Here is a 13754-nt window from a genome sequence, read left to right as displayed (position 1 = left end):
AAGTTTCCAATGTCAAAAGAATGAGTATGAGCTCGAGCAGATGAAATCAGTGCCATACGCTTCTGCTCTTGGAAGCATTATGTATGCGCAAGTTTGTATTCGCCCTGATTTGGCATTAGCAACCGGGTTACTTGGCAGATTTCAGTCAAATCCAGGAAAAGATCACGGGAAAGCAATTAAGAGAACTCTGCGTTATATGCAGGGAACAAAAGATCTCAAATTGACAAATAGAAAGATAGATGCCCTAGAGATAGTTGGGTATTCAGATGCCGATCTAGCGGGGGTGTAAAGACACCTTAAAGTCCTCATCAGGGTATGTGTTCTTGCTTGATGGAGGAGCGATATCATGGAAGAGTGCTAAGCAATCAGTTGTTACATCATCGACGATGTACGCTGAATTCATAGCATGTTTTGAGGCGACTGGGCAGGCTATGAGGCTGAAGAAATTTGTTCCCAATTTGAGAATCATAGAAAGTATAGAAAAACCACTCAAGATATACTATGACAAATAAGCTAGCAGTATTTTACTCCTACAACAACAAGTCAAGTGCTGCTACCAAGCACATTGAGCTTAAGTATTATGTTGTTAAGGAGAAAGTTCAGAATCACACAATAGAAATCATACACAAGAGCACAAAAGAGATGCTTGCGGATCCGCTCACAAAAGGCCTCTCACCCGATGTGTTTAATAAACACGTAGCCGGCATGGGTTTAAGAGAAAGCCTCTGATTCTGGACATAGAGGGTTACTTAGACACAACCTCTTCCTATAAGAGTAAATGTTTTGAAGCAGAGAGATGCGCCGTGGTCAGTGGATTCGGGGGAGTAGCTAACCTCCATATGGTTCATTGGTTGCTATGTACTGATCTGTGGAGATTCATGAGAAAAGAACTGGAACAGAATTTAGAACAAGACAAGAAATAGAACTAGAAAAGAAATAGATGCACTGAGATCAAAGGGGGAGAATGGTGGAGGTTGATCTCGTTCCGGTTTGGGAGACGCGCGCAACCTCTTCTTTGGTTGTGGACCCCCGGTCCCACGCACTACAATAAATAGAGGGCGACGGCCGGGCACGCGAACTGTTCGCCATGCACACAGCTGCCCCACATCCTGAACACCCACCGATTAGGGTTTAAGGCGCAGAGGGATTGGAAGGCTCACGCCGTCGTTGTCACCGTCGCCGTTCGTCTCCATCACCCCACTGTGACGCTGAATGCCGCCGTGCTCGAACTCCAGTACTTCACCTGCCTCCAACCCGAACGCCAACGATGGTGTGTCTCCCTCTATTCCTCCTCTCTCCCTCTCACACAGGAACTCTACATGAACTCGATGACTACCGATTGAGGCTTAGGGGCTTGGGACCCGCATTCCATTCTATCAATTTTCTCTTCCCTTTCCTCAGCAGTAGCCACCACCACTCCTGTTCTTCTCCCACATGCCAAACTCCCTCACCTGAGTCTTGTTTGGATATGAGGGGCTAAAGTTTAGCCCTGTCACATCAAATATTTCGATACTAATAAAGAAGACTAGACATAAGCTAATTATAAAACTAATTGTACAACCCCTAGGATACTTTGCGAGATGAATCTATTAAGCCCAATTAATCTATTATTAACACATGTGAAAGGGGCATGTGAAACAGTAGGAATCATTGAAACTCTTGATTTTAGGTTGGTTGAGGACGGGCCGTTGAAGAAGATTTTTTTAGCCATCCGTGGAGCTCAGCTGTTGTTTTTGGGTTAAAAAAAAAGAGAACGTGGGCCCTTGCATACCCTTCTGCTGATAGCTGGCTGGCTGCTCATCCGTAAATTTTACAGAGCCGTTGTCGCCTCTCTCCCCGGCTTCTCGGCAGTCCGCATCCATCCGCCGCCGCTCTCTCCTCCGCTCGCCCTCGCTCGGCGCATCCTCCTCCCCAAGCCCAGCGCGAGCCGCCGCCGCTCTCTCCTACGCTCGCCCTCGCTCGGCGCATCCTCCTCCCCAAGCCCAGCGTGAGCCGCCGCCGCTCTCTCCTCCGCTCGCCCTCGCTCGGCGCATCCTCCTCCCCAAGCCCAGCGCGAGCCGCCGCGAGGATGGATGTCCGCTGTGATTTGTGCGGGCGCAATTTCTCTGACTTAGTTCAAAATTTTCAGGTTCATTTGCTCGACAAAAAAACCGGGTATATACTAATTGCAATCGCAATAGTCTTTTTTTTGGTTTTTTGGTTGTGTCGTAGCGCTAATAGTTTCCTCCAATCCATTCCTTTATCTACTGCTTCAACAGGTGCGTGCAGGAAGCGGCTGCAAATGGATGTGCTGAATGTGAGCATCATCTGGGTCGCATGCCGCCATCATCACCAAGCGCCAGACCATCAACGCGGCCATCAACAAGGCAGTCAACAGGTCAAAGCTCCGGGGCATCAACAACACGGTCGCCACATCAATGGGCCTATCAAATGTCGAGTACTTAGTGCTCCTGAGCCATCAACAGCTTCTAGACGAAGCACCACATCAAGAGGCAAAAATGTATGTTCCCTAAGGTCCCGCTTATAAGAAAATGACATGGCATATTAAACTTTTGTAGTATATAGCAGAATGTCCATGCATTACTATTGTGTTGCATTTTTTCCTATTGCATTCGTAGTTCTTAAAATTTCTATCATTATATTTTTTTTATCGGGCCCAACGAATATTCTCTACATTTTTTCCTAAAGAACTTGTCAAAGTTAGAGAGGTTTGGCTGTATGAGATATAATTTGGAACAAGCTGAATGATCAAATAACATGTCCAAAAGTTAAGTGTTAAATAAAAAAGAACGGGTTAATGAGAGCAATAATCTCTCAATATAGATACTATCATTATTGTAAAATATAAGTCATGTTTGGTAATTCTTCTTATTCCCAATTCCCCGCTAGGCGCCGCCGCCGCACCATGTGGCATTGAGCGTGATGACTGGCTAGGGCCTCATTCCACAGGTGGCGGTGCATGAGATTGAGAAGTCATGATTCGATTAAGGCTGTTTTTTTTTCTTGAGCATGCGGGAGAGCTGTGTATCATTGTATTAAGAAGAAAAAGGATGGCGAACCCAAAAAAACACACGCCCAAAGGCATGCAGATAGACAGTACCGAGTAAAAAAAAAGTATGAAGGACAGTAACTAAAAACAACCTCGACTAGCCAAGCTTAACTTGGCTCAGGCTCAAGGCCCAATGTCATGATTCGACCGAGGCTGTAGCTACTGCCTCCACGTCCCAAATCTATCAGGAAGGTCTGCCCAGAGCCCACTAGCCACTAGGCCACTTGCTTGGCGCATTCTTCATCCTATTCGTAGGCCACCGACCTCGCGCCTACACGGTCGTCGCCACATGCTGGTGACACAATTTCATGTCCCTTATTAATCCTCCTTGTGGGCTAGAGCATGGGTTAAAGCTTAAAGGTTCAATATTTGCTTTGTTTGCTGCTAATTGGGCCTGGTATGTTAGGGTATTGATTAGAGAACTTGGGGAATTTGGGGGTTTCAATACCCCATTCGATAGAATGAGTTGCCTTAAGAAAACCCACTTCAAACTCCAACCAGTCAATTTTCTCTTTTCTTCTACTATATTCTTGTAATTGATTATAAACACCGTAAACATATTATTTATTCAGTTTTAACCACATTTTTGAGGTGTGTGTGGACCACAAGTGTTGATCTGATTTCATGGTTCAGGTTCAAGTTGTTCTATTGGACACAGATACATCCATTGAAAGGTAAATAAGTTGATGCAGTTCTTCATTTTTCGTATGTGAGAGCTTCCATAAGTTGCCTATGTTTTACTAATTCCATACTTTTTTAGGGATGGAGTGAAGGTACACTATCCTTCAAGGTTAGCATGAGAACTAATAGAATTCTCTGACCTTACTACTTTTACAAAAATAAGCCATTTTTTGTCCCAAGCAATGGACTCCTACAACTTTGGTTCCTACATACCAAATTTGGTCAGATTCAATCCTAACTTACATTGCCGTTTAGGTAGAGATCCTCTGACCAGGAAAAAATGGTTTTTGACCTAGAATACTAGTCTTTTCTGAAACAATCCCGAGATTAATGTTGGTCAACTCTGGTCAAAACAACCGTTTCGGTCATAGTGGATAGTTCTACACAATATTGTAAGTTTAGGACTGTTTCTATGCATTCTAATATTTTAGGGATCAAAAGTTACTGGTATGAAGAAAAGGTTCTTTCCTAATTTTCCAACTTTGGAGCGGTATATATCTAAATGAACTTTTTTATTTGTAAACCATACTTGATGCCTTTTCTTCTTGTTAACAGGGGACATGATGATTCCATAGAACTTTCTAATGAAGATCTATCATGCCTTGAGTCTGAATCACAATTGTCCTCGCCTATAATGAACTTTTACATTAGGCAAGTATTGTTCTTTTGATACTTGTGTTTACAAGAAGCAAGTAGCAAGCACAGTCGATCATATATTTATGCATCATCCAGTAGTAAAGGTTGTTAGCTAGCGTCATTTTTCTCCGTGGCCTTAGCAGGATCGAGATCCTTGGCCATGATGGGTGTTTATGGGTGGTCGGTGGGCAGCCCAGCCAACCCATTTACCTCTCAGGGCAAGGGCTAGGGATAATTGGAGATAAGGACAGTTAGAGATGTTAAAAATAATCCCTGTGTTCTTGCTAGTACTAGTATTAGATTAATAGCTAGCAACTAGCATGGTTCAGATTCTTAGTTTTAATTTCCATGTTCTTAGCATATGCATCAAATTTCTGAATTCATTTCCAGTGGCCCTGTACAAGTTACAATGACATCTCGTAGGTACCTATGGGAACAAATGCCATCAATTAGTAGAATAAGAGGCAATTACCACATTTTCAACACATACTTCTTCAACAAACTTGAAGACTTTGCATCAAAGGGTTCAGAGGTAACTTTGTATAATTGTATTAAATTCCTATATTTTTATTTATAAATTCCTACCATCTTTACTGTGTCTCTGTCCCATGAAGAGTGCAATCCTATAGCTTTTTTTAGGTCAGGTCAGTGCTAAGACCAAATGATGCATGTGCCCCTCACTTTAAGAGTTGTTGACACGCTTGTTTAGTTTCCTCGATGGATGAGCACTGCATGCCGCCATGCGATGGCCTCAATAGCTAGAATTGCATTCTTTTGGGGAAAAATTTTAAACACTAGGATTGCACTTTCATGGGACTCCATGGGACAGAGGTGGTTTTTTTGGATAAGCTTCAGAATCCCATGCTTTGAAGTTTGAACGCTACAGTTGCTATATTGATTTCTCACTATATATTGCACAGTGGTTTCCAAGATGGGCACCTAGGAAGATGAATATGCATGAAATGCACAATACAAATATCTACCACCATAGATGAACACCCATGGATCCAAGCCAATGATGCTGGGAATGGTCTGTTGCCACAGTAACCCATAGAGCTACATTGCTGCTTTTGCAGCTCAAAACAGGACAATGTTAGAATAATCAGGCTGTTCTTGCCCTGTTTCTAGTCAAGGAGCACCGCTCCATTTACCTTTGGCCTTGCCCTGCACGCTTAAATCTTTGACTGCAGATGAGGTAGAACTAGTACTAGTCATAGTATTATGAACATACCGACTTGCAGCAGCAACCTGCAACCTTGGTGATAGTAGTTGGAAGCATGGCCTGCATAGCCAAGTTATGGCACAAGCTGCAAACCAGTTCAGCAGCACCTAAATCATTGTGTGCCCAGTTTTCACCCCACTGTAAGTGTGTGCGCACATGAGCCTGTGAGCTCTTGGGCCAGTGGTGCTCTGTTCTCCCTTCTTCCCTCAGCCGAGTGAGCGAGTGACTGGGAAGGCAGATGCAGAAGCTAACAAACAATAATAGCTAGCTGCTGCTACTACAACCACACCTAAAATGTCTCTAGAGAGAACAGCAGCTTGCTTAGTCCATGTAGTTCAGTAGTCAAGACCAAATTTTGTTTAAGAGAACAAATTTACTATCTCCCCCCTTAATTTGTTTTCTTCGCATTTTTGGATCTTCTCTTCACATAGCCCAACTTTCTATTGCACCTCCAAATTGGACTGGTACTGGAGCGAGCCAGCGAGCCAGTTGAACTCATCATGATCTTGTCTTAGCTTGAACTTGTCTCACCTAACTAACACCCTGGACTTCCCTGCTAGCAATATGGGGCTGGTGAGGAGGCTGGTAGCTCTCTAACTCACACAAGCTCGCTGGAGCAACTCACACTCACATAGAGAGCCACAATGCAGTAACACACACAGTTTTGAGCTGATAGCTCACTGGTTTTGGGCTGCAATATGCTGCAGCTTCCTGCCCCCTTTGCCTCTTATTTATAGCTGAAAGTGATACAAGAAACAGCCCTGGAGGCTGGCTTACAAACTAAGGAAAAGATTTGACTTGACTCCTAGTTGACTGCAGCTGCTTGCTGTCTACGGCAGCTGCTTCTTGCCTAAGAAAACTTACTGCCTAAGGGACTGTACAGCTAGCTAGTAGCTACTAACTTACACTAGTACTAGCAAGAACACAGGGATTATTTCTAACATTCTCCCCCTAATCCTTGTGTAAACCTCGATTATCCTGGCTTGGTGTGCACACCCTGCCTCTGAGAAGCTCAGAGCACCCTGATTATCATCAGAGTTATTATAACAGGTTGTGCTTTTATTACTGAGGGCTAGAATACCTGGTTTCTAGCTCTGAGTGTTTTTGTGTGTGTGCTTTGGGTGTGGGGGGATGGGGGTGAATAGTTTTTTTCTTGGCCGTTGCAATTGATTATTGTACAGCTCTTTCACTGTAAAATGAATGAAAACTTTATTAGTCACTAGTCACTCAGTGGGATCAACATATATGAATTATCCATACATTTATTTATGCTAGTTGTTGATTTTTATTTCTGGTTCTCAAGGTGGACAGCGCTGATTGTTTCTTAAAGCTGAGAAGATGGTGGAAGGGTGTGGATATATTTAGGAAGGACTATATACTGTTTCCTGTGCATGCAGAGTAAGCCTTTTCACTATATCATTGGTAAAGATAATTATTGTAGATATCCACCTTTTAGTTCATAATTGTTTGCACTAGAAAAGTGTAATTTCGAAAATACATTCACCATGAGGCTGATGAGGACCTTCCTTGACTATTTAGAACTTGGGAAGGGGCTTCAACCATTATTTTGTTCAATGTCTTTTTAAAATATTTTTATGATTTAATCTTTTTGCCTAGCTGCCATCAAGGAATTAAAAATAAAAAGCTCAAGCTAGAATGCAATTAGATCATTGGACACTTCTTGGCAAATAGCATAGAGCTGGATGGATGCACTTGGCAGTTGGCGCAGTTTGTGCAGGCTGGTTGTAAGTCGTAACAAACGCAATAGGAAAGTTGTTCCCAGGTTTCAAGATGTTAAGGCTCATATACTATATGGACTTGAAGAATGATGACCACTTGGTGTAGTTAGGGTTCTTCAGGGACAGGGTGACTAGAACGTGGGAACAAACGGTGATGGTGGCGTAAGGGTTGAGAAAAACCGGCATCGTAGAGGAGATGATGGCACCGGAGTTGTCATGGGACTGAGGAGAGGTCATAGAGCTAGTAACGGAGTCTGTCGACATGGCACCGGGAGGGAGAGGGCACAGTGCAGGGGGAGGGGGGGTTGGCGCGTGTAGGGGGAGGGGGGCGCCGGTAGCAGGGGGTCCGACGGCGCAGATGGAGGTGCAGCGGGAGGGGGGCTGCATGGAGGTGTAGGGTGCCAGCGGCTGAGGTAGTCAAGAAGGCTGGCGGCTAGGGTAGGGGACTAGGGGTGCCAGCAGCAGGGAGAGGGGGGTGCCGGCGGCTCAGGGCTGGTGGCTGAGGTAGGGAAAAGGCCTACAACTGGGTTGGAGAGGGGGCTGGCGGCTAGGGCAAGGGGGATCCGGCGGCTGGGGTAGAAAAAGGAACCCTAGTCTCATGATACCATGTAGAGAATTGGATAGGAATGGCACACACCCTAGAGGGGGGTGACTTTCATATATATATATATGGGCAATATGGCTTGGGGTACAAGCCATGTAAATACAATATGGCTTGGACTACAAGTCAAGTAAATACAACTTATACAATCTCTAATAGGGTGATTATCTTCTCTAATCCCAAGGTTTGTAGCACAAGAAACTGATAAAACCACCATCTGGTATCTGCCTTGTTATGAGTCACTAGGCTGATATATATACACAGGAAATATGCACAAAACCCCTTATACTATAGAGAAATACAAAGAGACATATCTACATATACATCTAACACCCCCCTCAAACTCAAGATGGATCAAGCACACTGAGTTTAACGTGTGCTCGTGCTCATGTGTAATAGACATCAACACCAATATGCTTAGTAAGCTCGGCATAGAAACATAAACACCAAAATCTGCAAGCAACCACCATAACCAAACCAAACCAAGAGCCGTCACACGTCACAAGAGCCATAGCATGCAACTCAGCCTGTGCACCACAAGAAAGTCACAAAGACGCAAACCACGCATATGCCATCGCATGCAAGGGAACCACGTATATGCCATTGCATGTGAGGGACCCACATACAATAGTTGGTGCCACCAAAGAGCAGCAGACAGCGCAGAACAGGAACAACACCCCTGTTCGCAGGAGTCGAAGAAGGCGCCGTGAGGATATGGCACCAGGGGACAGCAAAAGTGCGAACAAATAGTGGTGGTCGACGGCAAGAGCGCAGTGAGAACAGCGGCACAAGCAGTTTTTTTCATTTTCTTTCTTTCTTTCTTTCTTTTCGCACAAGAGCATGTAAGGGATCGAGTCACGGCAGAACATATTTCTTTGCTATAGTATTCACTATTCAGTTGATAGTTGCAGAAAACTAATCTTTTTTACTTGTATTTGCTAGGAGTTGTGCTTAAAATTTATTTTGCATGCATCTTTCCCTTCAGTGATGTAGGGAGTGGGACATGAACAAACCATCTTGTGAGAGATATATGTTGTAATGTTTTATTGTAGGCTGAGCCTTTTTTTTAATTTCATGTGGTGGTACAGTGCACACTGGAGCTTGGTCATCGTATATATGCCAGCCAAAGAAGACCACTCAGGACCCATGGTGCTTCATTGGATTCACTGAAGGGGCAGGTTCACCAGAGCAAAAATATTTTCATGGTCGTTGACAGGTCCATGAATACGAAATCTGCGAACAGCTGTACTTATTGTATTCCTATGCTTTTTTTGACAAGTAAAACACAAATGCACAAATTTGATAAGACCTAACATTTTATTTCACTCTGTTCTATATCATTGTTCAAGTCTCACTACCTCCATTTTAAAATATAAGGAATGTTTTGGTTTCAGGTGCCAAACTTTGTAATTTGACTTACAATTAATCAAACTATGTGTAGCTTTATTGTTCAAAAGTTACATCACAACATCAATCGATTAATACTCCTTCCAATCACAAATGTATGGTATGACACGGTTGATTTTTTTCCACAACTTTGATCATCCGTCTTATTGAGTATGATTTGTACTTTTACATATTTAAATAAATTTTTAATAAGATGAGTGATTATTTTTTTAAAAAAAATGTCAACCGCGTCATACGTTTGGGAACGGAGTGAGTACTTAACATTGCTTTCCATACAACATTATTGAATCAATGTAATATATAATAACTAATAAGAGAAAGTTACTGTCAAAATCCACATTTAACACTTTTTTAGACCAAAACACGCCTTATGAATTGAAATGATGGATTTTTTTTGCAATTGAATGTAACTGCTGAGTAATATGAGAAATTTGTCCCAAAAAACAAGTCATCTTGTGTATGCAGAACTAATTGATTTGATATATTACCTAATATAAAGGCTGAGCAATCCATTGCATGCTTTACTTTCTCTTTTTCATGCACAATTCTGATTTCCTATCCTATTTAAGAGGGGTATTGTGGTCATTTTAATGGTCCATTAATTTGTCCAAAAAATTCTAGAATGACTTGTTTTCTGGGACGGAGGGAGTATTATTTAGTGCATCCATTTTTCCTCTTCTATATGTCTGACAATGTACACTATGTTGTCAGTGTTTTCGCTTTTTTTGCAATATTATTTCATGCATCCATTTTTGTTGTTGTATATGTCTAATAATGTACACGATACATGATATTGTCAGTGTTTTTGCTTTTTGTTGCATTATTTTTATGTAATTGATGTAAATGTTGTTTTTTTTGTAGATTCTTGAAAACGGAATGGATGCACCTGAATGGAAAGAACCTTACTAGAAAAATTGTGAAAAAATCGATCAATGTAACAGTTCTTCATTTGATGCGTAAATACTTGAATAGTTGTTTTATTTTTGTTTTCAACACATCAAATATTCCTATTTGGTGTATATACTTGAATAGTTATTTTTATTTTACCACATCAAATGTGCCTATTTGGTTCCATCTTCTGACATTACACTATGCCCACTTCAGAAGATTACATAACAAAGCGATTATATATACCTCTGATAAAACAATTATATAGCCATCTGCACAAATATACATATATTGCTGACAAAATAGCTTGCAATGATGGGAAGAATAATCTTTTTGGCTATGCAATAGATGCTAAGATTACCACTTGGAGGTTCCATGTGTTGCAGATTGTTGGGTGGTAGAGTCTCTTCTATTTATTTATTGATTTATTTGAATGGATACAAACCACGCATTATGCATGGGTGAATAGATCTAAATCTCTTTGACACATTTCTCTATTACTTATCCCAAAGCCTTTTGGTGGTATTCAGGCATTAGAAATACAAGACAGAATAAATTGCCAAAAATAATTGGAACAGAAGTTTTAGCCATCATAACAAAAATAAAATAGCTTGTGCCATCAATATTTGTTGGAAGTCGCTATCCTCTTTGCATATGTGCTGTTTTGAACACGTGGATTGAAAGTGATTTTAATTGCTCTTGCATTCTTACCCTTTGTTACTAGGTTCCACAACAGGAAAATGGATATGACTGTGGTCTGTTTGCTTTATTCTATATGGAGCGTTTTATCCAGGAGGCACCTGACAGGTTTTGCAGGATAGACCTTTCTATGGTTAGATACTATTTGTTGCTTTCTTTATTTTTTATATGTATGCTTCACTGCTTTCTAGAACACACTCGCCGGATCTGGCCATCTTATTGTTTCTTATTTTCTACTAGTTTGGCAAAAGATGGTTTCGACCAGAAGAGGCTTCAGAGTTGAGAAAGAAAATGTTTGATCTGCTGCTTCAGTTGTTCGAGAAAGACAACCTATAATGTAAACCTTGTGTACTCGAATCATCTCGTAGTTACAATCAGGGCAAGATCTTACAAAATCCATTCATAGCCATGGAATGTGTTGATTCATCTGATCTCTCTGTTCTGCATTTCGACCAGAAGAGGCCTCAGAGCTGAGAAAGAAAAAATGTTGGATCTGCTGCTTCAGTTGTTCGAGAAAGACAAACTATAATGTAAACCTTGCGTACTCGAATCATCTTGTAGGCACAATCAGGGCAAGATCTTACACAATCCATTCATAGCCATGGAATGCGTTGTTCCTAGGGATGCAAGTGGGTACCCATTGGTATTTTTGGGTTTCTTATTTTAGTTTATTTTCTCTCCCAAACTAATTACATAGCATGTTATTCTAGTTTATTTTATTAAATTTTGGGTCGACCTAATGACCCAAAAAAGGTGAGAATTGCAACCCTAGTTGTTCCATGTGCTCTCTGTTTTGCATTATTTGAATGGTAGAACATGAAAGAGACTTGTGGATATATTCCATTTGGCCCTAAGTACGTCGTACTCGGTGGATGCAAAAGGGATTCAGGTGGGCTGACCTAACCGCTGTAGCTTACCATAGTTGGTCCTTGCTTTCAAGTCTGTAGTTCAAGCTTTGGGTTTTGTAGTTAAGGCCTAACTGTTCTATGTTCACACTTAGTCAACTACTTTCAAACATTATACAAGCATGTGCTATTAGAAAACACATAAACCAAATATAAATATGTTCAAGTTGAAATGCTATGATGCTCAACCCTTGGTAAGCTCAGCATTTTAAATTGATTTTACACTCCCAACACTTTCCCACATATAATGACCATTTCTTCCAATTGTACCCAAAGTCTGAACCGCATGTGCCTTCAGGCGGGGGTGGACGGAGTTCGCCCACAAAATTTGCTGTGCGAGGGGTTGTTTGGAAAAATAACGATAATATCAAATTTTCTCTTCTCATAGAAATATATTTTTGATTAAGGGTCTCAACATAAATTGTTTTAACGTAACATAAATTGTTCGTCTGGGATTTTGCTTGCAAGTGGTGCACCTGACTTAGACTCTGGCGGTGCTAGAAGGGGTGGTACAACACCAGGGCCAAGGTCTGATAACCAAGAGCTGCTCCTCAGAACAGGAATAAACATATGATGATCCATTTGTATTCTGGATCCCCATCCTACTATCCTTGCAAAAGAGCCCATGAGGATTCATTTGTACTCTGGGATTACCATAGACCGGTGTTACTTGGTGCATACAAAGTGTGTCCTTCGCTTAGGTCGGAGCTAGAGAAGTTGAATGCAGACCTTTGGACTTCGGAGAAGTCTAAGGAAGCTAGCCCACCTACTGTTGACTGTTCTTTTTGCCCTTCTTTGATTGCTGATCTTGATGAGTTATGCGTAGAGAAAACCAACCTGGAGAATGGCGCTGACATGTTAGATCGAAAAGGCTGGGTCAAGTTGCCACTGTGGCACAGTAGAGACACGCATGGCGTACGCCATGGCAGCTACGACGCGATAGGGGTAGTTGCGCCTCTGCATGGCGGGGCCCGCCGTGCAGACAACATTGTAGCGCTCACTACATTCTGGTCTGTAAATTGATTGCAAATTGTAATCGTAGCACTGAATTTCTTTAATGGTACTGTGATTACATATCTGGTCGGCCTCTGTAATCGTTCGCGGAGCTGGAGGCAGACGTGGTGGCCGCGCTCCCCGGCGTGACGCCGCACCCGCCGGAGCTCATCCCCGTGGGGCCGCTCATCGAGCTCCAGCAGCAGAGGCAGGAGGACAACGAGGTGCGCGAGGACCTGATCAAGGCTGCCGACGACTGCGTGGAGTGGCTGGACGCGCAGCCGCCGCGGTCTGTGGTGTACGCGTCGGTGGACAGCATTGTGGTGCTGGCGAGGTCGTGGAGATGGCGCACGGGCTAGCGTCGATGGGGCGGCCATTCCTGTGGGTGGTGCGGCCGGACACCCAGCCGCACCTGCCTGCGGGGTTCCTGGACTCCGTGTCCCTGCGCGGCGCGGTGGTGCCGTGGAGCCCGCAGGAGCGCGTGCTGGCGCACCCGTCGACGGCGTGCTTCCTGACACACTGCGGGTGGAACTCCACGCTGGAGACGGTGGCGGCTTTGGTGCCCGTGGTGGCGTTCCCGTAGTGGAGGGACCAGTGCACGGACGCGCGGTTCCTAGTGGAGGAGCTCGGCATGGGCGTGCGCCTGTGGGGCGCGTGGTGCCACGGCGCGGCCAGACGCGGGCGGCAGGGCCGACCAGATGCGGGTGGCGGGCCGGCCAGGCACGGGCGGCGCGGCGAGGCCGGCCAGGCATGAGCGGCACGGCAGGGCCGACCAAATGCGGGCGTGCGCAACGGGGCAGGGCCGACCAGACACGTGCGGTGTGGCGCGGCGAGGCTGGCCAGGCACGGGCGGCGCGGCCTGCCCAGCCAGCGCGGTGGGGCCGGCCTGCAGAGCCGGCGCGGCGACCGGCGCCTGGATCAAGGCCAGCGCTTC

The 13754-nt window shown here is 43.9% G+C and overlaps 1 protein-coding gene, 1 long non-coding RNA gene and 1 pseudogene across 2 annotated transcripts; all 3 read left to right on the top strand.

The window, feature by feature from the left end:
• The first annotated feature begins 2489 nt into the window (after positions 1-2489).
• Positions 2490-9129, top strand: LOC120639478 (ubiquitin-like-specific protease 1D). Its single transcript, XM_039915328.1, has 7 exons — positions 2490-2500; positions 3683-3723; positions 3810-3839; positions 4286-4381; positions 4790-4898; positions 6892-6986; positions 9017-9129. The coding sequence occupies exons 4-7, from the start codon at positions 4365-4367 to the stop codon at positions 9096-9098; spliced, it is 303 nt and encodes a 100-aa protein (XP_039771262.1). The 5' UTR covers positions 2490-2500; positions 3683-3723; positions 3810-3839; positions 4286-4364; the 3' UTR covers positions 9099-9129.
• A 4-nt stretch (positions 9130-9133) lies between these two features.
• On the top strand, positions 9134-11310 carry LOC120639477. The gene is made up of 3 exons (XR_005661434.1): positions 9134-9144; positions 10197-10269; positions 10948-11310. It is a non-coding gene; the product is annotated as an uncharacterized LOC120639477 (long non-coding RNA).
• Positions 11311-13163: 1853 nt separating this feature from the next.
• Positions 13164-13574, top strand: LOC120642940 (annotated as a pseudogene).
• Positions 13575-13754: the final 180 nt, after the last annotated feature.

The sequence above is a fragment of the Panicum virgatum genome, chromosome 7K (assembly GCF_016808335.1).
Source record: "Panicum virgatum strain AP13 chromosome 7K, P.virgatum_v5, whole genome shotgun sequence".
Lineage (NCBI taxonomy): Eukaryota > Viridiplantae > Streptophyta > Magnoliopsida > Poales > Poaceae > Panicum > Panicum virgatum.
This window is presented reverse-complemented; position numbering and strand designations above follow the sequence as displayed.